The 24,930-nt window shown below is 43.0% G+C and overlaps 1 protein-coding gene across 1 annotated transcript in view; it reads left to right on the top strand.

Moving 5' to 3' along the window:
* Nucleotides 1-10,474: 10,474 nt before the first annotated feature.
* The window catches only part of LOC122561441 (uncharacterized), a 154,714-nt gene continuing 140,258 nt past the window's right edge, over nt 10,475-24,930 (top strand). Inside the window, exons 1-3 of the mRNA XM_043713183.2 lie at nt 10,475-10,544; nt 10,625-10,728; nt 11,572-12,092. Coding sequence (XP_043569118.2) covers nt 10,506-10,544; nt 10,625-10,728; nt 11,572-12,092 — 664 coding nt within the window. The 5' untranslated portion in view covers nt 10,475-10,505. The remainder of the gene's footprint in view (nt 10,545-10,624; nt 10,729-11,571; nt 12,093-24,930) is intronic.

The raw sequence follows: 24,930 nt of genomic DNA, 5'->3' as shown, positions 1-24,930 counted from the left end.
TCCATGGATGACCCTGTCAGGAGTTGAGAACTCCCAATGGCATTGCTGTTAGGAGTGTGGTGTGGACAAGCACAGCCAGTCTGGCAGCATCATAGGAACAAAGAGACAACATTTTGAGCATAAACCCTTCATCAGGAATCACACTTTTTGAGTCTGATCTCCAGCATCTACAGTGCTCAACTTCGCCTGTCACTCTTAGGATCAAAGAAGCACTCAAACTTCTCCAACACAGCAAGGTGGCAATCCACAGAAAAATTAAAAGTATATAGTATAAAAATGTATGTAATGAATAAAAATGTATGCAATGCATAAAATTGTATTAATGTAAGAGAAACTAGAGATTAATATTCCATTGCGAAGATGTTCCAGCATCTGCAATTATTTTATTTCTTTATAAATCAATTTTATTTGGGTATCCCAAGGGGACTGGGGGCATTCTAGCGAAGTTTGCCGATGATACAAAGTTAGGCAGGTAGTATTGAGGAAGTGGGGAGACTGCAGAAGGATCTAGACAGTTTGGAGGAGTGGTCCAGGAAATGGCTGATGGAATTCAATGTGAGCAAATGCGAGGTCTTGCACTTTGGGAAAAAGAATAGAAGCATGGATTACTTTCTAAACGGTGAGAAAATTCGTAAAGCCAAAGTACAGAGGGATCTGGGAGTGCTAGTTGAGGATTCTCTAAAGGTAAACATGCAGGTTGAGTCCATGATTAAGAAAGCGAATGCAATGTTGTCAATTATCTCAAGGGGGTTGGAATATAAAAGCACTGTTGTGCTACTGAGACTTTATAAAGCTCTGGTTAGGCCCCATTTGGAGTACTGTGTCCAGTTTTGGTCCCCACATCTCAGGAAGGACATACTGGCACTGGAGTGTGTCCAGCGGAGATTCACATGGATGATCCCTGGAATGGTAGGTCTAACATACGAGGAACGGCTGAGAATCCTGGGATTGTATTCATTGGAGTTTAGAAGATTAAGGGGAGACATAATAGAAACTTACAAGATAATACATGGCTTGGAAAGGGTGGACGCTAAGAAATTGTTTCCGTTAGGCGAGGAGACTAGGACCCGTGGACGTAGCCTTAGAATTAGAGGGGGTAAATTCAGAACAGAAATGCGGAGACATTTCTTCAGCCAGAGAGTGGTGGGCCTGTGGAATTCATTGCCACAGAGTGCAGTGGAGGCTGGGACGCTAAATGTCTTCAAGGCAGAAATTGATAAATTCTTGATGTCACAAAGAATTAAGGGCTACGGGGAGAATGCGGGTAAGTGGAGTTGAAATGCCCATCAGCCATGATTGAATGGCGGAGTAGACTCGATGAGCCGAATGGCCTTACTTCCGCTCCTATGTCATATGGTCTTATGGTCTTAAACCATTCAGACTGTGCCCCAGTCCAGTCCAGTGTAGTGCAGTCCAGTGTAGTCCACTCCAGTGCAGTCCACTCCAGTGTAGCACGGTCCAGTGTAGTGAGGTCCAGTGTAGTTCACTCCAGTCCAGTGCAGTCCAGTCCAGTATAGCGCGGTCCAGTGTAGCGCGGTCCAGTGTAGTCCAGTCCAGTGTAGTCCAGTGTAGTCCAGTCCAGTGTAGCACGGTCCAGTGTAGTGCGGTCCAGTGTAGTCCACTCCAGTGCAGTCCGGTCCAGTGCAGTCCGGTGCAGTATAGCGCGGTCCAGTGTAGTCCAGTCCAGTGTAGTCCAGTCGAAGTCCAGTCCAGGCGGCTCTGCCCTGTCGAACTGGAACTAAACATTGTGTCGCCCAGGCAACCAGCAGACGCCGATCCCCGGCGGGAGAGGCGAGAACAAGGAGCCGGCTTCAAGCCGCAGGAGCTGGAGCTGCAGCCACGGGTGGGGGTGGGAGGGTGGGGAGTGGGCACAAGACGGTGAAGGGGGGGACAGCCCGGATCCTGACTGCTGGAGTGTGACCAAAAATATCAGAGTGACCGTGAGTGCCTGTGTTTGCGGCAGTCTCCAATCTCTGTGAGTCTGTAACTGTGTGTGTGTGAGAGAGAGAGAGAGCACCGTTAGTAAGGGGTTTGCGACTCTGCGCTTCATCAGTGGGGGCATCGCGTACAAAAGCAAGAAGGTTATGATCAATCTGTATCCGATAAGGGGCAATGCTGCTTGCATGGACGCGATGGGTCTAATGGCCTCATTCTGTGATTCTATACTTCGCTGAACCTGGTCAGGAATGAGCGAAGGGCAGTGAAATGGGGCTGGAATACCTACCATGACTCACCATAGTTTTTACAACATTGTTCCTGGGTCTTTACCAGAGTTTGTATTTACATTGATTACCTCGGTTATCAATGATCCGAATTACGGATTATCCAAACAAGATTTCAAAGTCCCAGTGTGCCTTCAATGCTGCATTTTGGTCTGCACAATTCCCTGTCAATTGCAGTTCTCTTTGGAATCTGCAACAATGCAGAACATTCTAGATCAAAAAACTTATTTAGTGCCACAAACGTTATCTCCCCTCTTGAAAGTACAAGGCAGATTAACTTAATTGCCCTCCTTAACCATCAACAAGCTTGATCGTGATTTACCACTAAGGCTAAGGACAGGTGATGGCATAGTGGTAACATCACTGGACTAATACTGTAGTCGATAGTCCCAGAATCTGGCAAATGGTGAAATTTGAATTTAACAAAAATCAAAAATAAATCATAACCTAATGGCGACTGCATACATACCTTTGTTGATTGTCATAATTAGCAGATCCTCTGGTTCTTGTAGAAGGTAGTGGATGCGAAAGGGTTAATTCAACAGCTAGGCTGAAGCTGTGCCCACTCTGAGACAGATTATAACACAGGTACTGTAAAGAGCATGGTCAGTTCACATTATCAGATGGTTGTGATTGGGAACAGTCATGTCTTCTACTCATGTTACCATCATATAATGTAACCTTAGATGTACTAAACCTTATCTTGTTATCTGAGGTAAGAGCCTCTTTGATTGAGATTTATTTATGGTTAATCCTGAACAACTACTAAGAAGTTCCTAGTCTAGCATAGGAAAAAGGATTGTGGACAGCATGTACACAAGTTAACATTATCAAAAGTCTCCACAAGGATATTTCCTTTTTGTAACCTTAACTGGTGCCATTCTTGCTTTGATTATTCTTTTGTTATTTATACTATAAAGACTTTTGAGTGTTTTTAAAATTTCTTTTTTTAATCGACTTTGTAGTTAGCTTTATTCTCTATTCAGGGTTCTTCCAGACTGGATTGCTTCATGGGATCTACTAAAAATGACCATAGAATGTGTTGGTCGCAGAAAGCTTTTTTGTGTGATGAGCCAGAGCCAAGTGGGTGGCACGGTGGCACAGTGGTTAGCACTGCTGCCTCACAGCACCAGAGACCCGGGTTCAATTCCCGCCTCAGGAGACTGACTGTGTGGAGTTTGCACACTCTCCCCGTGTCTGCGTGGGTTTCCTCCGGGTGCTCCGGTTTCCTCCCACAGTCCAAAGATATGCAGGTTAAGTGAATTGGCCATACTAAATTGTCCATAGTGTTAGATGAAGGGGTAAATGTAGGGGAATGGGTTGCGCTTCGATGGGTTGGTGTGGACTTGTTGGGCCGAAATAATCTAATCTAATCAAGTGGGGTCTGAGATGTCTTGTCAATCAAGGATACCAGCCCAATGAGAATGAGTCAAGGGAGGAAGAAACATAGAAGCCTTGTGAGCCTTATGCACAGGTTGTTGGAAACGGCAATGGAGGGTGATGACATAGACTGGTTGGACCGAAGTTAGACTGTTTCCATACTCTATGACTATGGCAGAAAAAGGGAGGGATTAGGGACTAGGAGATAAGGTGCTGTCATTTAAGGCTTCACCACGTGTTTCGTAGGGAGATGATTTTGTGTATTCAATTGTTGACAACATTGTTGATGTGTCCAAATTTCCTGAATGCTTATGACTTCTCCTTCCCATAACTTTTACAGTGTGAAGTTTAGGGAGCTTTCAACTTAATAAGATGAATCCATACACATTCTACAAGAACATTTGACTTATAGAGTCATACAACGTGGAAACAGGACCTTGGGCCCAACTCAGCCATGCTGACCAGGTTTCCTAAACTGAACTAGTCCCATTTGCCTGTGATTGGCCCATATCTCTCTAAATCTTTCCTATTTATGTATCTACCCAAATGTATTTTAAATGTTGTAATTGTAATTGTCCTCTAACAGTTCCTCTGGCAGCTTGTTCCATACGCACACTACCTTCTGTGTGAAAAGGTTGCCCATCATGCCTCTTTTAATTTGAGTCCCTCTCACCTTAAACCTATGACCTCCTCCCCTTGGAGTCACATAAATATATTAGGCAGATAGCCAAAAGTTTAATCAAAGAAGGATGTTTATCAGGTACATCTTAAAGGAGGAAGCAGAGGTAGAGATGCTTAGGAAAGAGTTCAGAGTTTGAGGGTTCAGGCAGATGTTGGCACAGCCATCTTTGTTGGATCAATTAAAACGGAAGATGCTCAATAAGCCAAAGTTAATGCATCTCAATAATCTCAGAATTGTTGGGGGCTGGATGAGATTCCAGAGGTAGAGAAGGGTTAGGCACTAGAGGAGTTTAAAATCAAGGATGAGAATTTTAAAATTAAAATGTTGCTTCATTCAGAACATCTGCTCCAGGCTAGAGAAAAACAAACAGTGGGAGAAGGAAGATCCAGAGGTCGTCTCCACACTGGTACCAATGTCATAGGCGGAACTCCCTCCCTAAACTTCTCAAACTCTGATACCCCCTTTATGATGTGCCTTAAACCTCCTTGATGAAACTTTTGGAAGTTTTTTAATGTCCACCATCAAGAGTCACCTGGCAGCAGCACTACTGATTGGTTGGGTCCTAAAGGACATAGCTGCTAGACTGGGTCTATGACAAGTAGTGAAGGAACCAACAAGAGGGAAAAGCACACAACCTCATCCTTATCAATCAGCTGTCTGCCGATGCATCTGTACATGACATTAAGAGTGACCACTGCACAACCCTTGAGGAGGCAAAGTTCTGCCTTCACATTGAGTATAACCTCATCATGTTGTGTGGCACAATCACCATGGTAAATGGGACAGCCTTCGAACAGGTCAAGCAACTCAAGATTGGGCATTCCTAAGGTGCTATGGACTATCAACAGCAGCAGAATTAAACTCAAGCACAATCTGCAACCTCATGGCCTGGCATATTGCCAACTCAATCATTACCATCAAGCTAGTGTATCAACCCTGGTTCAATGGAGGGTGCAGGAGGCCATGCCAGGAGCAGCACCAGGCATACCTGAAAATAAGATGTCAACCTGGTGTAGCTACCAAACAGGACTACCTGAATGCCAAACAGCATCAGCAGCAAGTGATAGACAGAACTAAGTGAAACCACAATCAATGGATCAGATCTAAGCTCTCCAATCTTGCCACATCCAGTCGTGAATGGTGGTAGCCAATTAGACAACTCACTGGAGGAGTAGATTCCACAAATATCCCCATCTTCAATGATGGAAGACTCCAGCACATCAGTGCAAAATATAAGGCTGAACCATTCACAACAGTCTTCAGTCAGCAGTGCCGAGTCGATGATCCATCCCAGCCTCCTCCAATGGTCCCAAGCATGACAGATATCAGTCTTCAGCCAATTCAGTTCACTCCAGATGATATCAAGAAATGGTTGCAGGCAAGGCTATGGGCCTTGAAAACTTTCTGGCAATAGTACTGAAGATCTGTGCTGTAGAATGTGCGACTCCCTTAGCCAAGTCATTCCATCGAGTTATAGAGATGTACAGCACGAAAACAGACCCTTCAGTCCAACTCATCCATGCTGACCATATATTCTAAATTAATCCAGTCCCATTTGCCAGCACTTGGGCTCTATCCCACTAAATCCTTCCTATTCATATACCCATCCATTGCCTTTTAAATGGTTGTAATTGTACCAGCCTCCACCAATTCCTCTGGCAGCTCATTCCATACACGCACCACCGTTTGCATGAAAAAGTTGTCCCTTATGTTCCTTTTAAATCTTTCCTCTCTCACCCTAAACCTCTGCCCTCAGTTCAGCTATAACACAGGCATCTAGCCATTAACTTAGAAAATTGCCCAGTTGTGTCCTGTACATAAAAAGCAGGGCAAATCCAACCCAGCCAATTACCACCCACTAGTCTATTCTTAATCATCAGTGAAGTGGTGGAAAGTGTCATCAATCATTGCTATCAAGCAGCATCTGCTCAGCAATAACCTGCTTAGTGACACCTACTCACCAGGGCCACTCAGCTCCCGACCTCATTACAGCCTTGGTTCAAATACAGACAAAAAAGCTGAATTCCAGAGGTGAGGTGAGAGTGGCAGCCCTTGACATCAAGGCTGCATTCGACCGAGTCCGGCATCAAGGAGCCCTAGCAAAACTGGAATCAATGTGTATCAGGGGCAAAGTCTCTGCTGGTCGGAGTCATACTGTCACATGGGACATTGGTAGTGGTCGTTGGCAGTCAATCAACTCTTGTCCAGGACGTCTGCAGGAGTTCTTCAGGGTAATGTCCTAGGTCCAACCATCTTCAGCTGTTTCATCAATGACCTTCTCTCCATCATCAGGTCAGAAGTGCAAATGTTCACTGATGATTGAACAATGTTCAGCACTATTCAGGATCCCTCAAATACTGAAGCAGTCCATGTCCAAATACAGCAAGACCAGGATCATATCCAGACTGTCTAACCTTGATATTCAATAGTGTTACCATCACCAATTCCCCACAGTCAACTCAACTGGGCTGGCCATATGAATGCAGTGGCTACAAGAGCAGGTCAGATGCTAGCAATACTGCAGCAAGTAACTGCACCTGCTAACTCCCCAAAGCCTGTCCACTATTTACAAGTCACACGTCAGAAGTGTGATGGAATACTCCGCACTTGTCTGGATGGGGGCAGCTCCAACAACACTCAAAAAACGTGACATCATTGAGGACAAAGCAGCCTACTTGATTGACACCACTTCCACAAATATTCACTCCCTCCACCACCAACAGTCAGTAGAAACAGTGAGTAGATACAAGATGCACTGTTGAAACCTGCCAAAGACCCTTGGACAGAATTTTCCAAACCTATAACCACTTCCATTAGAAAGACAAGAGCATGAAACCTCGATCATAGAATGCTTTAGAGGTAGTTTCTCAGATAAGCACATTCTAGAACCCAGAGACAGCAGTTTAAACTAGAATTGAAATCTTATAAAGCGACAAGATTAATTAATGAGCTTAAATAAAGATACTTAAGGCAACAGTGACTGCAAAATGTATTATATATACATGCCTTCTGAAAGGGAGAAGGGTGGACCTATGACTAGTATTTTAAACATAAACAAGAATAAATATCTGGGCATCAAAGCTAGTCTAGCTGGAATGAACTGTGATACCAGGCTAGAGAATAGATCAATAGAGAAACAGTGAAAGACATTTAATACTACACATTGCATGGAATAAGTATATTCCTGCTGTAAAGACAAAGTCCCTTGGAGGAACCCACCAACCATTGTTAACTAAAAAAGTTAGGAAAACATTGAACTTAAGGAAAAGGCATCATCATGCTCAGCTCAGACAGAACATAAAGAAAGCAACGAATGACCGAAAAGTTAGTAAGGATGAAGAAATTAGTGATGGTACTCTCAAACCAGAGTATGAGAGGAAGCCAGTTAGAAATGTAAAAAGGGATAGCAAGAGTTTTTTTTTTAACAGGTATTTGATAAGGAAACATTTAAGTAAAATGAGTGTCTAGAGAATGAGAACAGGGAATTATTAATAGATAATAAGGGAATGGCAGATGAAATGAACAAATAGTTTGCTTTGTCTTCACTATAGAGGATACAAAAATATTTCAGTAATCAATATAAGTCAGGAGATGGAAGGGAAAGAAGAATCTTTGAAATTACGGTCATGAGAGAAGTGGTACTGTGCATATGGAAGGAGCTGTGGGCTTGACAAATCTCCGCATGGACTTCACCTTAGGGCCTTTAAAGAGATGACTAATAAGGTAGTAGTTGCATTGAATAATTTTTCAAACAAAGTTAGATTCAGGAAAGTCTCCATCAGACTGGGATGTAAACATAACATTTCTTTAAAAGGAAGAGGTAGAAGATAAGAACCTATAGGTTTATGAGCTAGATATCTGTTGTAGGGTTGGAGTTAGAATTGATCATTAGGGTAATAACAGCTGGGCACTTGGGAATACTTAAGGTTATTGGAAGAGTCACCATGGTGTTGTGAAAGGACAGTCATGTTTACCAAATTATTGGAATTCTTTTCATGAGTAACATGTGTTGACGGTAAAGGGGAGATGGTAGATTAACTGTTTTTAGATTTCCAGAAGGCATTTGACTTGGTATCACATCAAAGATTATTGTGTAAAATAGAAGCACATAAAGTAGAGGTAACATATTAGCTAGGATGGATGATTGGCTGGCTGGCAAAAAACAAAGAGTATGAACAAATAGGTCTTTTTTTGATTGGCAGGATGTTGCAAAGAATCCTGTGCGAGGTTCTCATATTTTCACACTTTATATCATTGATATAAATGATGGAAACAAAGATGGCAAAATTTGTAGGTGATACTAAGAGAAGTAGAATTTAAGTCGTGCAGGAGGCAGAAGAAGGTTGTAGAGAGACATAAATAGGTTGAGTGAGTGAGCAAAAATCTGACAGATGGAGTATAATGTGACATTGACAGGAAGAATAAAAAAGCATCTTAATTACTTAAATGGAGATCAACTGGAATTCTGAAATGCCAAAACACTTGGATGGTCTGGCGCATGTTAGTATGCAGGCAGAGCAAGTAATTAATAAAACTAATGGAAGATCAACCTTTATTATGAAAGCAATTATACATAAAAGTGAGGAGGTTATGCTTCATTTACCTAGGATGCTGGTGAGACCATGTCTTGAATACTGTGTGCAGTTTTGGTCTTTTTATATAAGAAAGGATGTAAATTTGTTGGAGCTGGTTCAGAAGTGGTTTTACCAGCTAGCTGATTGAAACGAACGGGTTGTTTTGTGAGGTAAGGTTGGACAGATTGGGTTTGACTGGATGTTTTCACTGAAATTTAGAAGAGTGTGGGGTGACTTGATTGAAGTTTATAAAAGGCCCTGAACAGTCTTAAAAAGGTGGATATGGAAAGAATATTTCCTCTTGTGGGTAAGTCCAGAACTTTTTAAAATTAGGGCTACAATTATAAGTCAGAGACAAAGTGAATTTGTTTTTCCCTGAGGGTTTTACAACTTCATAATTCTGCCTCAGAAGCGGTGGAAGTAAGATGGAGGTAGGTAGTTTCTCAGACAACAGGGAGTCAGTGTTGTCAGGAGTAGATAGGAACATGAAACTCGAAACACAAACCGATCAGTCGTGTTCTTAGTGAATGGAGGAGCGAGCTGAGGGGTATGATGGCCTACTCTGCTTCCAAAGTATATCTTCACATTATTGGAGACAGTACATGTTGGTAAGCAATGGGGTGAGAGCTGAATAGAATTTGTAGTCAGTTAAGACATGGACAATAGAGCTTTGGATCGCCACAAATTTCCAAAGGGTATAGTCTTGAAAATGAACTTGAATATGTTAGTATAGTGCAGTCTAAAAGTAACAAAGGTATGAATGAAAGTTTCAACAACAGATGAGCTAAGCCCCCGGTGAATTCGGATGATATAACAAAGGTGGAAATAGGTGATCTCAGAGCTACCACGAACCTGTGGTCAAAAGCTCATCTTGGTTAAAATACAATGGCAAGGCTTCAGCGGGATGGAGGTGGTGGTGACAAAATCAAACACCCTAATCTTTAAGTCGAAGGCATTTTTATTCATCTAGTATTGCTTGTCAAAAAGAAATTTGACAATTTAATAAAATTGAGAGAGATGGAGGGATGGTAGAATCAACGAACATTCACAAACATATGAAATCTAACAGTGTCCCTTTGCATGACATTGCTGAAGGATAGCAATGTAGGTGAGAAATAAGATAACAGCCAGGGTGGATGCTCGGGGAATACCAAAAGTGACCTAGGTGAAGAGTCAGGACAACAACAATGGCAACTTATAACAAAGTCCACATGTTGAATTAGACAGAAAAAGACTTTCAGAGATTTACAAAGGTTCTACTGTAAAACAATATTGTAGCATTTTCATGGAGGAAGAATTCCATGCTTTTTTTTCCATGCTAAATTAAACAAGAAACAAAAACTGCCTGCTAAAAACATTATAAAGTTAACCAAAACTTTAGTTTTGGCCAACTCTTGTCAGCTAATTTGCAATAAGTCCTACGTTTCTGGCCATTGGTTTTCATTGAGTGGAAGAGAACTCCCAGAGCCAAAAAAAAATCAATTCTCCAATTCACAGTCCCGCAAAGCAGGATCCCGCAACACATGAGAAACTCTCAAGGTGCTTCTTGTTTCTTGCTTGTATATCGAGAAAACTCAAAACAGGCTTTAATTAAAATAACATGTTTATCTAAACAGGTGACTTCAGTGAATTTGTGCAATCTTTGCAATGTCTTTGAAAATCAGCCACTTGTTTTTCTTTGACCAGGTAAGAAAATGGCAGCTTCTTTAAAATCAATTAAACAATCAACAGGGTCCCATAGTGAGAATCCAATTTTCTCCCAATAGGCAAGTTTTAGGAATTTTAAAAAACCACGGAAGCAGCCAATTAAAAGAGGTTTTCAAGCAATTACTCAACCCAAAGGTCAACAAACAATTAAAGTAGTTCACAGGTAAGACAGTCACCGTTGACTTAGTTTGCAGATAAGATGGCCACAGTTGACCTATTTGTACACAAGTTAAATAGCTGATGTTCAGCAGTCAACATTGGAGTAGCATCCATTCAATGAATCAGTGCGGCATTAAGGATGCAAATTTGGTCTGGGTTCAAATCCCAGCATGGCAGATATAATATAATAAAGGAGCTAGTCTAATAGTGACTGCGTTTTCATTATCGATTGTTATAGAATCCCACTGGTTCATTTTGGAGAAGGCTCAGTGGTTAGCACTGCAGCCTCGCAGCACCTGGGACTTGGGTTCAATTCCACCCTCGGATAACTGTCTGTGTGGAGTTTGCACATTCTCCCCGTGTCTGTGTGAGTCTCCTCCGGGTGCTCCAGTTTCCTCCCACAGTCCAAAATGTGCAGGTTAGGAGGATTGGCCATGCTAAATATAGGGTTACCAGGATAGAGTTTGGGTGGGATGCTCTTTGGTGGGTCAGTGCAGATGTGATGGGCCAAATGGCCTCTTTCTGCTCCATAGGGATTCTATATTTCTAGGAAATCTGCCATTCATGAGTCTGGCCTACATGTGACTCCAAACCCACAGAACCTCTGGGCAAATATGGATGGAGGGACAATAAATGTTGTCCCAGCCAGTAATGACTACATTCTTATGAATTAAATAAAACCAAATGAAGGGAGCTGAAAATTTCTTTGCTGGGGTTTGTGGAGATGGGAGATGTGAATGAGTTGGTCTGTGCTGTAAGCACCACATCATTCTATTTGGTGGCATTGGTTTCAATGTCTGGGACATTAATTCTTTTTTTCCCAATTTGTCTCTGCCATTACTTTCAGGCCGCAAAAGGCCAAAAGGTCTTTGACAGCCTCAGCAGTTTCTTCTGAGAAAAAGGAGGATGGTACTCAGGCCCGTGACCGGCTCAGCTCAGGAGCCAACGTGCTCAATGCCTTCACTTCCCTGTTCGCAGACGAAGTTGAGCACATGCAGTATTTTGAGAAAATGAAAGCTGCCGCTCCTTCTCTGTTGAATGAGATTGATGCAATGATTCTTCACTGCAAGATTGCTGGAATCCCCTTCCCCCGGGGCCTGGAAAACATCCTGAACTACAGCTGGAATGATCTCATCAAGGATGTGTCCTACAACAAGAAGCGGTGGCCGACAGCAGTGTGTAAGGCCACCTGTGTGCCCAGGAAGCCTAATCAGAAGCTGAGCCAGACCAGTGGCAGTATAGTATCGACCAACAGCATGGCTATCAGCAGTACACCCAGAAGCAGATCTGTGGCCATATCAGAGGATCAGAAAGAGAAACCAAGAATCAAGATGGATCAGAGACTGGGTTCAGCCAGCACTGTCAAAGGTAAGTCAATCACTGAAGAAAGGTGGACTCACATTTATATAGTGTTATTCACACCCCTCTCCAACACCCCCAAGAACAAAGCATCTTGCAGACCGTGGAGTACATTTGTAGTCACTGATGTGATGTAGGGCACAGCAGGCTCCCATAATCAGCAATCAACCAGACTCTCTGTTTTATCCACCTATTATTAGCAATTAACACTCCCCATCAACAGCTCTATTCATTCCTGAGGAAGGGCTTTTGCCCAAGACGTCGATTTTCCTGCTCCTCGGATGTTGCCTGACCTGCTGTGCTTTTCCAGCACCACGCTAACCCTGTCTGCGTATGTGTCCTTTATTAAAGGGCACCCTTTACTTAAACAAGTACTCAATAACAAGTATACAATTTTAGATATTGTTGTAGGGGGGACTTACCAGGGGTAAGCAATGGGCGCAGGTCTCTGGCACAGAGTCTGTCCCTGTTGCTCAGAAGGGAAGAGGAACAGAGCATTAGCCACTGGGGACCCCATAGTTAGGGGAACAAGACAGGAGGTTCTGTGGGAACAAGAGAGACTCACGTTGGTGTGTTGCCTCCCAGGAGCCAGGGTTCGTGATGTCTCTAATCGTGTTATTGGGATCCTTGCAGGGGAAGGGGAGCAGCCCCAAGTCTGGTCCACATAGACACCAACGACATAGGTAGGAAGAGAGATGGGGATTTAAGGAAGAATTTCAGGGAGCTAGAGTAGAAGCTTAGTGCTAGAACAAACAGTATTGTTATCTCTTGTTTGTTGCCCGTGCCTCATGCAAGCGAGGGGAGGAATAGGGAGAGAGAGGAGTTGATCATGTGGCTACAAGGATGGTGCAGGAGGGAGGGTTCTGGATTCCTGAATAATTGGGCATTTTTCTGGGGTAGGTGGGACCTCTACAAACAGGATGGTCTTCACCTGAACCAGAAGGGTACCAATACGCTGGTGGGGACATTTGCTAATGTTCTTCGTGTGAGTTTAAACTAATTCAGCAGGGGGATGGGAACCTGAATTGTAATATTGAGGAGGCTGAGAGTAGGGAGTTCCAAAATAAGGTTTCAGGGTCATAAAAGGGCAAGCAAGAAGTTGGTTTGAAGTGCCAGGAGCATCCAGAAAAAGATGGGTGAACTTGCAGCATGGGTTGGTACCTGGGACTTCGATGTTGTGGCCATTTCGGAGACCTGGATAGAGCAGGGACAGGAATGGTTGTTGCAGGTTCCGGGGTTTAGATATTTCAGTAAGCACAGGGAAAGTGATAAAAGAGGTGTTTGTCAAGGACAGTATTATGTTTGAGGTAGTATGGGCTGAGATTAGAAACAGGAAAGGAGCGGTTATCCTGTTGGGAGTTTTCTATCGGCCTCCGAATAGTTCCAGAGATGGAGAGGAAAGGATAGCAAAGATGATTCTCAATAGGAGCAAGAGTGACAGGGTAGTTGTCATGGGGGACTTCAACTTCCCAAATATTGACTGGGAACACTATAGTTCAAGTACTTAGATGAGTCAGTTTTTGTCCAATTAGATGAGGCCACATTAGATTTGGTACTGGAGTAATGAACCTGGTCAGGTGTTAGACTTGGAGGTAGGTGAGCACTTTAGTGATTCACAATTCAGTTTTGTTTACTTTAGCGATGGAAAGGGATAGGTATATACCGGAGGGCAAGAGTTACAGCTGGGGGAAAGGCAATTATGATGCGATCAGACAAGATTTAGGATGGGGAAGGAAACTGCAGGGCATGGGCACAATAGAAATGTTGAGTTTATTCAAGGGACAGCTACTATGTTTTGAATCCAGCTTATCAACTTGCCTTGGATCCTATGAGTTCCTACCTTTGGACCAGCCTTCCAACTGGACCTTGTTAAAGGCCTTAATTGAGGTCCATGTAAGCCATATCAACTGTATTACCCTCATCAATATACTTAGTCGCCTTTCCAAATAGCTCAACTAAGTTAGTCCGACAGCATCTTCCTCTAATAAATCCATGCTGACTATCCCTGATCAATTTCTGTCTTTCTAAGTGTTGATCAATCTTCAGAATGTTTTTCCAATAATTTCCCTACCACTGACAGCAGACCAAGTGGTCTGTAATGACCTGGCCTATCCCTGCTGCCCTTGTTGAACAAAGGAACTGTATTAACTATCCTCCAGTCATTGGCACTTCACCTGTGGCCAAGCGTAGTATTAAATACAACAAAAACAAAATCAGAAAATTCTGAAAAAACTCAGCAGGTCTGGCAAAATCTTTAGAGTGAAAGCAGAATTAACGTTAAGTTTGGTTCCAGTCGCCCTCCTTTAGTATGGAAATGTTAAATATCTCTGCTATGTCTTTGGCAAACTCTTCCCTTACCTCCCATATCACTTGGAATACATCTCATCAGGCTCTGGGGATTTATGCATTTTTATGCCTCCTAAAACATTGAATACCTCCTCCTTATTAATCTTAACAAGCTTTAGAAGCTCACCATCAGAACTGAAAACTTCAACTACTGTGTCTTCCTCCATTCCTCCACTCTTTTCCTGGTAATCCTCTTACTCTTAATTTATTTATAAATTACCTTGGGTTTTCCTTAATCCCATCTGTCAAAGATATTTTGTGGCCCCTCTTTACCTTCCTAATTTCTTTTACAAGCAACCCTCTGCAAAGTCTGTATTTTTGAAGGCCTCTCTATTTTTAATGCTCTATACCCCTCATATGCTTCCTCCTTTTTTTATTATTAAACTCTCAATATCCCTTGACATCCAGGGCTCCTTGGATTTCCTGCCCTTGCCCCTCAATCTTAGAGAAATATGCCAACCCTAAACCCTCACTGTATTACTTTTAAAAGACTCCTATTTTCCAAATATAGACTGACCTGCAAGTAGCTGCTCCCAGTCTATGTTTGTCAGATCCTGGCTAATTATGTTGAAATTGGCCTTCCCCCCGTTTAGATATTTAACTTCCAAACTGCCTGTATTCTTTCCGTAATGACAGCATTATGGTCACCATTCCTAAAATGCTTGCTCTCTTGTCTGGCTTCATTCCCGCGGATTCAGTCCAGCACTGCTCTATCTCCAGTAGACTATCTATGTACTGACACAAAAAGCTCTCCTGGATGCACCTTAAAAATTCCACCCTGTTTAATACTTTCACACTAAGGCAATCCCAATTTACATTAGCAAAGCTGAAATCCCTACAAGTATCAGTCTGTTTCTCTCACGCCTGTCTGTGAGGTCCCGACATATCTGCCCCTCTGTCTCCCTATGACCGTTGGGAGGCCTGTAGTATAATCTCAGCAAAGTAATCAGCCTTTTTTATTTCTAAGCTCAACCCAGATGGCCTCACGAGAAGAGCCTTCTAGATTGAGGGGTTGACCTTATAGATGTTTGTAAAATCAGGAAGGGCATGGTAAATAGATGAGGTTTTTTCCCTGGAGTGGGGAATCCAAAACTAGGTTTAAGGTGAGAGGGAAAAGATCTAAAAGGGAACTAAGGAGCAACGTTTTCACACAGAGGGTGTTGCATATATGGAATGAGCTGCCAAAGGAAGCTGGAGCTGCCAAAGGAACCTTAGTAAGGCTGGTACAATTATAACATTTCAAAGGCATCTGGATGGGTATATGAATAGGAAATGCTTAGAGGAATATGGGCCAAACGCTGGCAAATGAGACTAGATTTATGTAGGATATCTGGTCAGCATGGACGATTGGTCCACAGGGTCTGTTTCTGTGCTGTATATCGCTACAACTCTATGACCACTCCCTCTTTACTTCAGTAATTGTCTCCTTTATCAATAATGCAACCTGTTTAGAAAATGATAAGACGCACTCTGGTGCTGTTAAGACTTCAGTAATGATATGACATCACAAGCCCCTGCCCCTTTAATTCCAAGTCCACTCTTTAATTTGAAGTAATTTTCCAGATTTACCTTTACAGCCCCATAATTATCTAATAATTCTATAAAATAAATATTATATAGGATCATTGCTAAAGGGTTTCCTTGCTGTAGTGAAATTTTCAAGTCTCTCTGGTTGTTTCTGATAACTCACACCCATGACTCGAAAACTTCCAGAAAAGCTTCCCCCATTCAGAGAATGGCCATCAGAGCACTGTATAGTTCCATTATTATCTCCTCTGACTTGGTCACTGCTGCTATTAGATTACATATACTAAAAAAAATGCAAGTTACTATAATGTCGATTTTGCTGCAATGTCCTGTTGTGGTGCAGCGGTCTGAAGAGTTAGATTCCTATCCCACTGCTCCAGAGGTGTGTCTGAGCAAGGTGATTAAAAACAGAAACACAAATTGCTGGAGAAACTCAGCAGGTCTGGCAGCACCTGTGGAGAGAAAGCAGAGCTAACATTTCAAGGCCAGTGACCCTGCTTCAGAACTGAATGGAGCTAGGAAAAGGTGGCATATATTATTTTTTATTCATTCATGGGATGAGGGCATCACTGGCTGGACCAGCATTTATTGCCCATCCCTAATTGCCATGGGTCTGGAGTCACGTGTAGGCCAGACCAGGTAAGGATGAGTTTCCTACCCAGAAGGACATTAGTGAAGCAAGTGGCTGTTTCCAACAATTGACAATGGATTTGTGATCGTCATTAACTTTTAATTCTAGTTTTTTTAAAAATTAAAATCAAATTGCACCATCTGTCATGGCAGGATTCGAACACGTGTCCCCAGGACGTTACCTGGGTCTCTAAATTAACAGTCCAGTAATAATACCACTAGGTCATCACCTCCCCAGACACAGAAAACAGGACAGCTAGACACGGAACCCAGAGAGACAGAGAAAGTTAGGCAGAGTATTAAGTATTCAGTGAGGAAGAAAAGTTTATAATGGGTACAGTCAGTAGGTGAAAAGGGATTTCCTGTGCTGAAAGCAGCCCATGTGATGATAGGGCCTGGTGTGTGGGGGTGTGGTAAGGACATGGGAGATACTGGCCAGGGAACACGGTGATGTGTTGAAGTGACAGGCATCAGGAAGCTCAGGATCATTTTTGCAGACAGAACATTGGAGTTCCACAAAACAGTCACCCAGTCTGTGTTTTGCCTTGCCAGTGAAGAGGAGATCACATTGTGAACAGTGAATACAGTCGACTAGATTGAGTGAAGTGCAGGTAAGTCACCACTTCACCTGGGAGGTGTGTCTGGGGCCTTGGATACTGAGCAGGGAGGAAGTAAACAGGCAGGTGTTTCACCTCCTGTGTTTGCTTGGGAAGGTGCCATGGGAATGTGGATACGTGTTGGGAATGGAGGGGAAATGGACCAAAGTGTCCCAGAGGGAAGAAGTGTGACTAAACAATTTTTTCAAAATAAAATTCAATTAGTTGCTTCTCTGGATTTGTTAAGTGTTGAGTCAATTTGGACTCCACAGTCTCTTTTAAAACTTCATTCTGAACCACATCCACACAGCATTCATTGCTATCTCATTTATTTCTGACATGTAGCAAATTACATGTTCTTACAACAATTTATTGATTGAATTTTACAGTGTGGACACTGGTCATTTGGCCCATTGAGTCCACAGCAACCCTCTGAAAAGCATCCTGCTCAGACCCACCCAATCCCTGTAACCCTGCATTTCCCATGGCTAACCCACCTAGCCTGCACATTATGGGCAGTTTAGCACAGCATCTACCCTGCACATCTTTGTACTGTGAGGAAACCGGAGCACCCGGAGGAAACTCATGCAGGCACGGGGAGAATATGCAAAGTCCACCCTGAGGCTGGAATCAAACCTGGAACCCTGGCGCTGTGAGGCAGCAGTGCTAACCACTGTGCCATTGTGTCGCCCATGAATCCGGGTCCCTGGTGCTGTGAGGCAGCAGTGCTAACCACTGAGTCACTCTACCACCCCAGCAAATAACTACCTCAGTGGTCATGAAAAGCGCTATATAAATTAAAGCCTTCTTCTTTCTTTCACAATAATCTAATTCCCAATGCTTTTTCTATTTTACATCTCCCACCCCTTTGTACAGGTTCCCTTGCAGTTAATTTTTCTCATTGTTAACTGCTTTCACCTTTGCCCTTTACATACTTATTGCGCTCCCCACCAACCTTGTAGCCTAGTCCTACAATCCATCCGATTGAATCTATCCTTCACTCACACCCCTGGCTTGTGCTCAATCACACTCCTTCACTGCCCTCTCTCCCCACCTCATCCCTCTCTGCACTGCACTGTCTTGTTCACTCTCAAAGCCCCTTTCCATTGTGTTTAAACACAAAGGTGAGTTGGTTTCCATTGTGGCCTTCTTGCCTGGCATGGCCTCCGGCTTGAGTTGATTCCAGAATGGTTTCCCAGCTTCGGAGTGGGCTGGAGTCATGGGGGAAGTAGAGGTTGGGTGCCAGTGTGGACTGGATTGGAAGGACTGTTGTTCTGAACTTTTCATTTCTCTATTTGTTAATTTATTCCTACAATCTATAATGCTGCACTTTTTGTTTCTTCATTTTTCTATTTTATTTTCCTATGAACTTGTATTGAAGAAATGTACTTGTGCTAAGATGGCAGTTGAAACTTTATTGCTGGAACAGCACAGCAGGTCAGGCAGCATCCAGGGAACAGGAGATTCGACGTTTCGGGCACAGGCCCTTCTTCAGGAATCCGGGCCTGTGCCCGAAACGTCGAATCTCCTGTTCCCTGGATGCTGCCTGACCTGCTGTGCTGTTCCAGCAATAAAGTTTCAACTTTGATCTCCAGCATCTGCAGACCTCACTTTCTCCTCTAAGATGGCACCATAAGTAGCAATTTGTAAACTTTTCACTGTACTCGCATGAGTCCGTGTAACAATAAAGCTAACTCAATTCAATTCAGTTCAGTAAATGTTCATCAGTAATTGAGCTTGCTGCTCGACCTGTAATGATAGCCCATGATTGGATAGGAACTGGACTCAGAGAAATTGAGGATGCAGCGTTATTTCCTCAGCTGGCAAACAGGATGACTTTGAAGGAAGTTCACTTAGTTCTGATGAAAACTCAGAAGAACCTTTTTAAACACACATCTCCGGGAGCACAACCTTTGAGACCATCACTGGTTTCCATCACTGGCCAATGAGAGCCACTTTCTGTTTGCACCAGCCAATTGGATAGATTGGAGTTTTTTGTGTTTATATGAATCACATCCTTCCCAATTATAAACACTATGGCTCAAAATTCTTATATAGGAAGTTGTGTTTTGCAGAAAGTAATGGCTGAGAAAGAATTAATGTGAAATTGCATTAAGCTCCATCTCATCTGATGATACCACACAGACTTTTGGTGCAGAATTGAGCAGTGTTGTTTGAGATCCTGAGGGAGACACCTCTTGCAAAAAAAACCCATAAATTTCTGGAGGAATACAGCCAGTCTGGCAGCAAATGTGATGGGAAAAAGGAGTTAATGTTTTGAATCCACGCTCCCTCTTTCTGAAAACTTGAACCGTTACCTATGTTTCTCTTTCTCCACAGATGCTGCCAGACTTGCTGAGTTTCTCCAGCAATTTCTACTTTTGTTTCAGATCTTCAGCATCCACAGTCATCTCTTCAGTAATTATGCCAAATTAGTTAATATGATGTGTACGAATTGCTGTTGTACAGTAAATAATGCCTCGTTATGTAAGATAAATGTCTCTTCTTGTTAAGACTCACCCAGTGGTCTATTCTCAGCTCAATGATAATTAGACAGGCCCTGAGGCATAGAAAGGATGATTAATGGACTTGAACTACCAACTTGCAGGCCACAAGTGATTTGTACCCAGAGCTCAATGTGTGTTAGGAAGGAAATAGGGAATTTTAACGCTCCTAATCATATTCCATACTTGGAAGTAAGTCCTTCACAGTTGTTGGGTCAAAATCCTGAAATGCCCTCCCTAACAGCATTGTGTGTGTTTTTACACCAAACAGACTGCAGTGGTTCAAGAAGGCAGCTCAACACCACCTTCTCCAGGGCAATCTGGCATGGGCAATAAAAGCCCACACCCCATGAACAATTTAGTACAAGGAAGGTAACAACGAAACTCCATTAACAACTACAAATTGTATTTATATCGCATTCTTAATATAGTAACACTTCCCAGGGTATTCAAAGGATTGTTACGAAACTATGCTGTATCAATCAGTAAAAATATTGACAAATAGAATCCTGTTTCAATACATATATCTCTTTGGACTCTAAAGGTTACAAATCTATCTTAAATATCTAGTCCTTACTTTATGACACAGTTTGAGGATTGGAACAGGTCAAAAGGACAGAGGCCAACTTGCTCCAGTAGATTAATGAACATGAACCCAGTGTTGAATTATGATTAGAGACTCTTGCATTAGCCTTCCAGATGATTCAGCACAATCACTGATTGTAGGAGGGCAGAGCCATCACAATGTGATTCTCAAAGAGGGATGGGTGGAAAATGAAAAGATGCTACTATGAATCCAAACTGCTTCCTACATACTTTATTAACAGTAATGTTAGCTTTCCACATAGTCATCTTTGTGTGAAAAACCGAGGAGTCCCAGGGAAAGGGTGAAGCCTGCACCATTGGCCTAACCTGATGTGAAGGTTAATTTGTTTGCAGTCCTTTTCTATGTTGCAACATTCTACCATAGCTCAAATTCTCCAACCCTGGTAAACATCCTTGTAAATCTTTTCTGAATCCTTTCAACTTTCACAACATCCTTCCTATGGGAAGGAGATCCTCATCAGGAATGTTGGGGGGGGGGGGGGGGGGGGGGGCTGGTTTTAGGCCAAGGGGGCTGAGAGATAAATGGGAGGGGGTGGGGCTGGGGGGAGGGTAGCTGGTAATGCGATAGGTAGATGAAGGTTGGGGATTGATGGTGATAGGTTGAAGAGGAGGGTGGAGTGGATGTGTGGAAACAAAGATGGACAGGTAGGACAGTTCAAGAGGGTGGTGTCGAGTTGGAGGGTTAGATCTGGGATAAGGTGGGGGGAGGGGAGATGAGGAAACTGGTGAATTCCTGATGCTCGAAACGTCGATTCTCCTGCTCGTCGGATGCTGCCTGACCTGCTCTGCTTTTCCAGCGCCACACTTTTGACACCATCTACAAGGCTCAAGTCAGAAGTGTGATGAAATACTTCCGACTTGCCTGGATGGGGGCAGCTCCAACAACACTCAAGAATCTTGACACCATCCAGGTCAAAGCAACCCATTTGATTGGTACCATATTCACAAACATCCATCACTGACACTCTGTAGCGGCAATGTGTTTTATCTACAAGATGCACTGCAGAAATTCACCAAAGATCCTTTGACAGCTCCGTTCAGACCCACAACCACTTCTATCTTGAAAGAGAAGGGCAGCGGATATATGGGAACACTATCATCTCCTCTAAGCCATTTCAATTTGGAAATATTGGTCCAGAAAACTGTTCTGTACACACTACAGGAATTCCTCCTCTACAGTATTGTTACAGATTTGAAGTTAAAAATCACACAACACCAGGTTATAGTCCAACAGGTTTAATTGGAAGCACACTAGCTTTCAGAGCGACGCTCCTTCATCAGGTGGTATCTGATGAAGGAGCGTCACTCCGAAAGCTAATGTGTTTCCAATTAAACCTGTTGGACTGTAACCTGGTGTTGTGTGATTTTTAACTTTGTACACCCCAGTCCAACACTGGCATCTCCAAATCATGGTTACAGATTTGGTTTGCCTAATCTAAATGCAGGTTAAAATCACTGATAGTTACAGATTTTCCTTTACTGCATGTCTCTAATTTCCTGTTTAATGTTGTTCCCAAATATTATTCCTACAGTTTGAGGGTCTATGTACAACTCTCACTCATGCTGTATTTGCCTCTTGATGTTTCTCAGCTCTACCCGTACAGATTCCACATGGTTGCAACGAATATCTTTCCTCAGAATTGCATTAATTTCAGGGGAATACAATTTGAGCTTGACTGCTTGAGGCATTGCCACAGAGAAAACAGCAAGGCAATTCCCTAGCAGCTAGCTGCACCAGGAATTCTGTTGAGTGACTCCAGTCTGCACTGCACCAACAACCAGTATGGCCATGGGAAAGTGCGAGATCATGGAATTTCCTAGCAGTCTTGGTGTTTGAGGAAACACCCAGGTTGAAGATTAAGTTGGATAGTTTAATGATGTAAAAGGATTTGTAGAGACTATGGGAACATGACAGGTAAATGAGATCTGAAACCTCTGCACATGTGAATGAGACACACGAACAGGGGGAGCTGTTTGGCCTTATAGCCAGTCTTGTTATTGGAATTGGTGTGTGTGTGTGTGTGTGTGTGTGTGTGTGTGTGTGTGTGTGTGTGTGTGTGTGTGTGTGTGTGTGTGTGTGTGTGTGTGTGTCTAAAACAGGAGCAGTTTTTCTGCAGCCCAGTTGAACTCAATCTGAAATCTCAGCACATAATTGTTATCAACATATCTACAAACCCTGACAAGGTTCCACACTATGAAACAATGAGTGTGTGCCCTTACGTCCTAACTTTCCCACTGTTTTGAGCCGTTTCTCATGAATCCTTGAGTTAGGTGATGAGATGAGAAAATGTTGAGAGTGAAACACCATGAGCTTGTTGAATCGGGTTTCCAGCATCTGCAATCATTGTTTTTACCTTGTTTTACATGGGCCAAGTTACAAGAGTGGCATTTTACTGTATTTTCTTTCCTTAAATCAACAGCAGTACAGATTATCAACCAGCAGAGGTCACTAAAATAATGGGAGTAAAAGTCTTGTTTCTGATGAGTAGAAAGTTTTTGCAGACAAAACCTCTGAGAAGATATACAGAACTACAAGAACTCAAGCTAGAGGTTATGTTGACTTTGATTAGGAGACTGTCACAGCCTCAGCTGGAGTGTTATGTCCAGTTCTGCACTTAGGAAGGAGTGAAGGCATTGGTGAGCGCAGAGAAAAATCATGAGAACAGTTCCAGGGAACCTCATTGAAAACGATAGACTGAAAATGTTGGTACTATTTCCAAAGACATTTACAGCAAGAGGTCATTTGGCCCCATCATGTCTATGCAGGTCATAGAGTCATATAGTACGGAAACAGATCCTTTGGTGCAACTCATCCATGCTGACCAGATATCCTACCTTAATCTAGTCCCACCTCCCAGCACCCGGTCTATTTCCCTCCAAACCCTTCCTATTCATACACCTATCCAGATGCCTTTTAAGTGTTGTTATTGTATCAGTCTCTACCACTTCCTCTGGCAGCTCATTCCATATACACACCACCCTGAGCATGAAAAGGTTGCCCCTCAGGACGCTTAGTTAACAAAGATTTGACAAGGCTAATCCCATTCCAAGCTCTTGGCCCCCTTATCCTGGAGAGTACAGCAACACGAGTGAATATCTGATTATCGTTTAAATGGCACGAGGATTTCTGACACTACCACCCACTTCAGGCAGTGAGTCCAGACTCTCACCATTCGCTGAGTGAAAATAATCCTTAACTCTTCCCCTTAGCGTTCTATCTCTAATCTTCAACCAACACTGATGATTGTTTACCCCTCTAATAATGAAACATGTGCCTTCCAATTCACCCTGTCTGTGGTCCTTATGATCGTATACATCTCACCCAGGTCCTGACTCAACCTTCACTGCTCCAATGAAAACACCCCAAGTCTATCCATTCTTCCTCATAGCGCAGACCCTCCAGCCCATGCAGCATCCTGGTAAATCTCCCCTCTACCCAATCTCATGCAATCACATTCATCCTATAATGTGGTGACCAGAACTACGTGCAACTCCAGTTGAGTTGGCTTCACCATCCGATATGTTTCTCAACCCCATTCTCCTGTCTTCTCTCCGTAACCTTTGATCCCCTTACTATTCAGTAGCCTCTCTGTATCTGTCTTAAATACACTCAATGACGTGGCCTCACGGCCTTCTGTGTCAGTGAGTTCCACAGATTCACTACCCTCTGGCTGAAGAAATTTGTCCTCATCTCAGCTTTATTTTTATTAAATGCATTGCCCTCATCAAAACCCTTGGCTGCGTTCTCAAAACCTTTGATCAAATCTATCAAACCTGACCTTTCCTTAACAAATCCACAAGGACAATGTCTGATTAATCTGTGTCTCTTTAAGTGCAAATATATTCTATCCCTCAGAATTCTTTCTAATAATTGATGAACACGTGGAGGGAGGTTGAACTGACCGGCCTGTAATTTCCTGGTCTATTTCCGCCTTCCTTCTTTAATAATGGAACAATGTTAGCAGTCCACTGGCACCTCAACTGTGGCCTCAACTTCTCTTCACCTTTGCTTCCCCCTATTGCCTGAAATACATCTCATCCAAGCCTGGAGAGATATAGAACAATACAGCGCAAAACAGGCCCTTCGGCCCTCGGTGTTGCACCAACCTGTGAACTATTCTCAGCTCGTCCCCCTACACTATCCCATCATCATCCATGTGCTTATCTAAGGATTGTTTAAATCTCCCTAATGTGGCTGAGTTGACTACATTGGCAGGTTGAGCATTCCACACCCTTACCACTCTCTGCATAAAGAACCCACCTCTGACATCTGTCTTAAATCTATCACCCCTCAATTTGTAGTTATGCCCCCTCATACAAGCTGAAGTCATCATCCTAGGAAAAAGACTTTCACTGTCTACCCTATCTAATCTTCTGATCATCATACACGTTTAAGGTCGCTAAATCTGTTTACCTTGAGGAAGAGAAGGCTGAAGGGAGAATTGAAGCAATATTCAAAATCATTTCAGGCCTGGACAGAGGAGGCAGGGAGGAACTTCCCACTTGTGAAAGGATTAGGGACCGATCACACAGATTTAAAGTAATTGGTAAATAACCACAAGTGACATCAGGAAAAACCCTTTCATGCAACAAATGAATGGAACCCCCTGCCCAAGAGTGTAGTGGGATCAGAATCAA

Source organism: Chiloscyllium plagiosum, unplaced genomic scaffold (genome assembly GCF_037043375.1).
Source record: "Chiloscyllium plagiosum isolate Xiang-an unplaced genomic scaffold, Cpla_swu_hap1 HiC_scaffold_23, whole genome shotgun sequence".
In the NCBI taxonomy this organism is placed as follows: Eukaryota; Metazoa; Chordata; class Chondrichthyes; order Orectolobiformes; family Hemiscylliidae; genus Chiloscyllium; species Chiloscyllium plagiosum.
The sequence above is the reverse complement of the archived record's forward strand: the minus strand, read 5'-3'. Positions and strand labels throughout refer to the sequence as shown.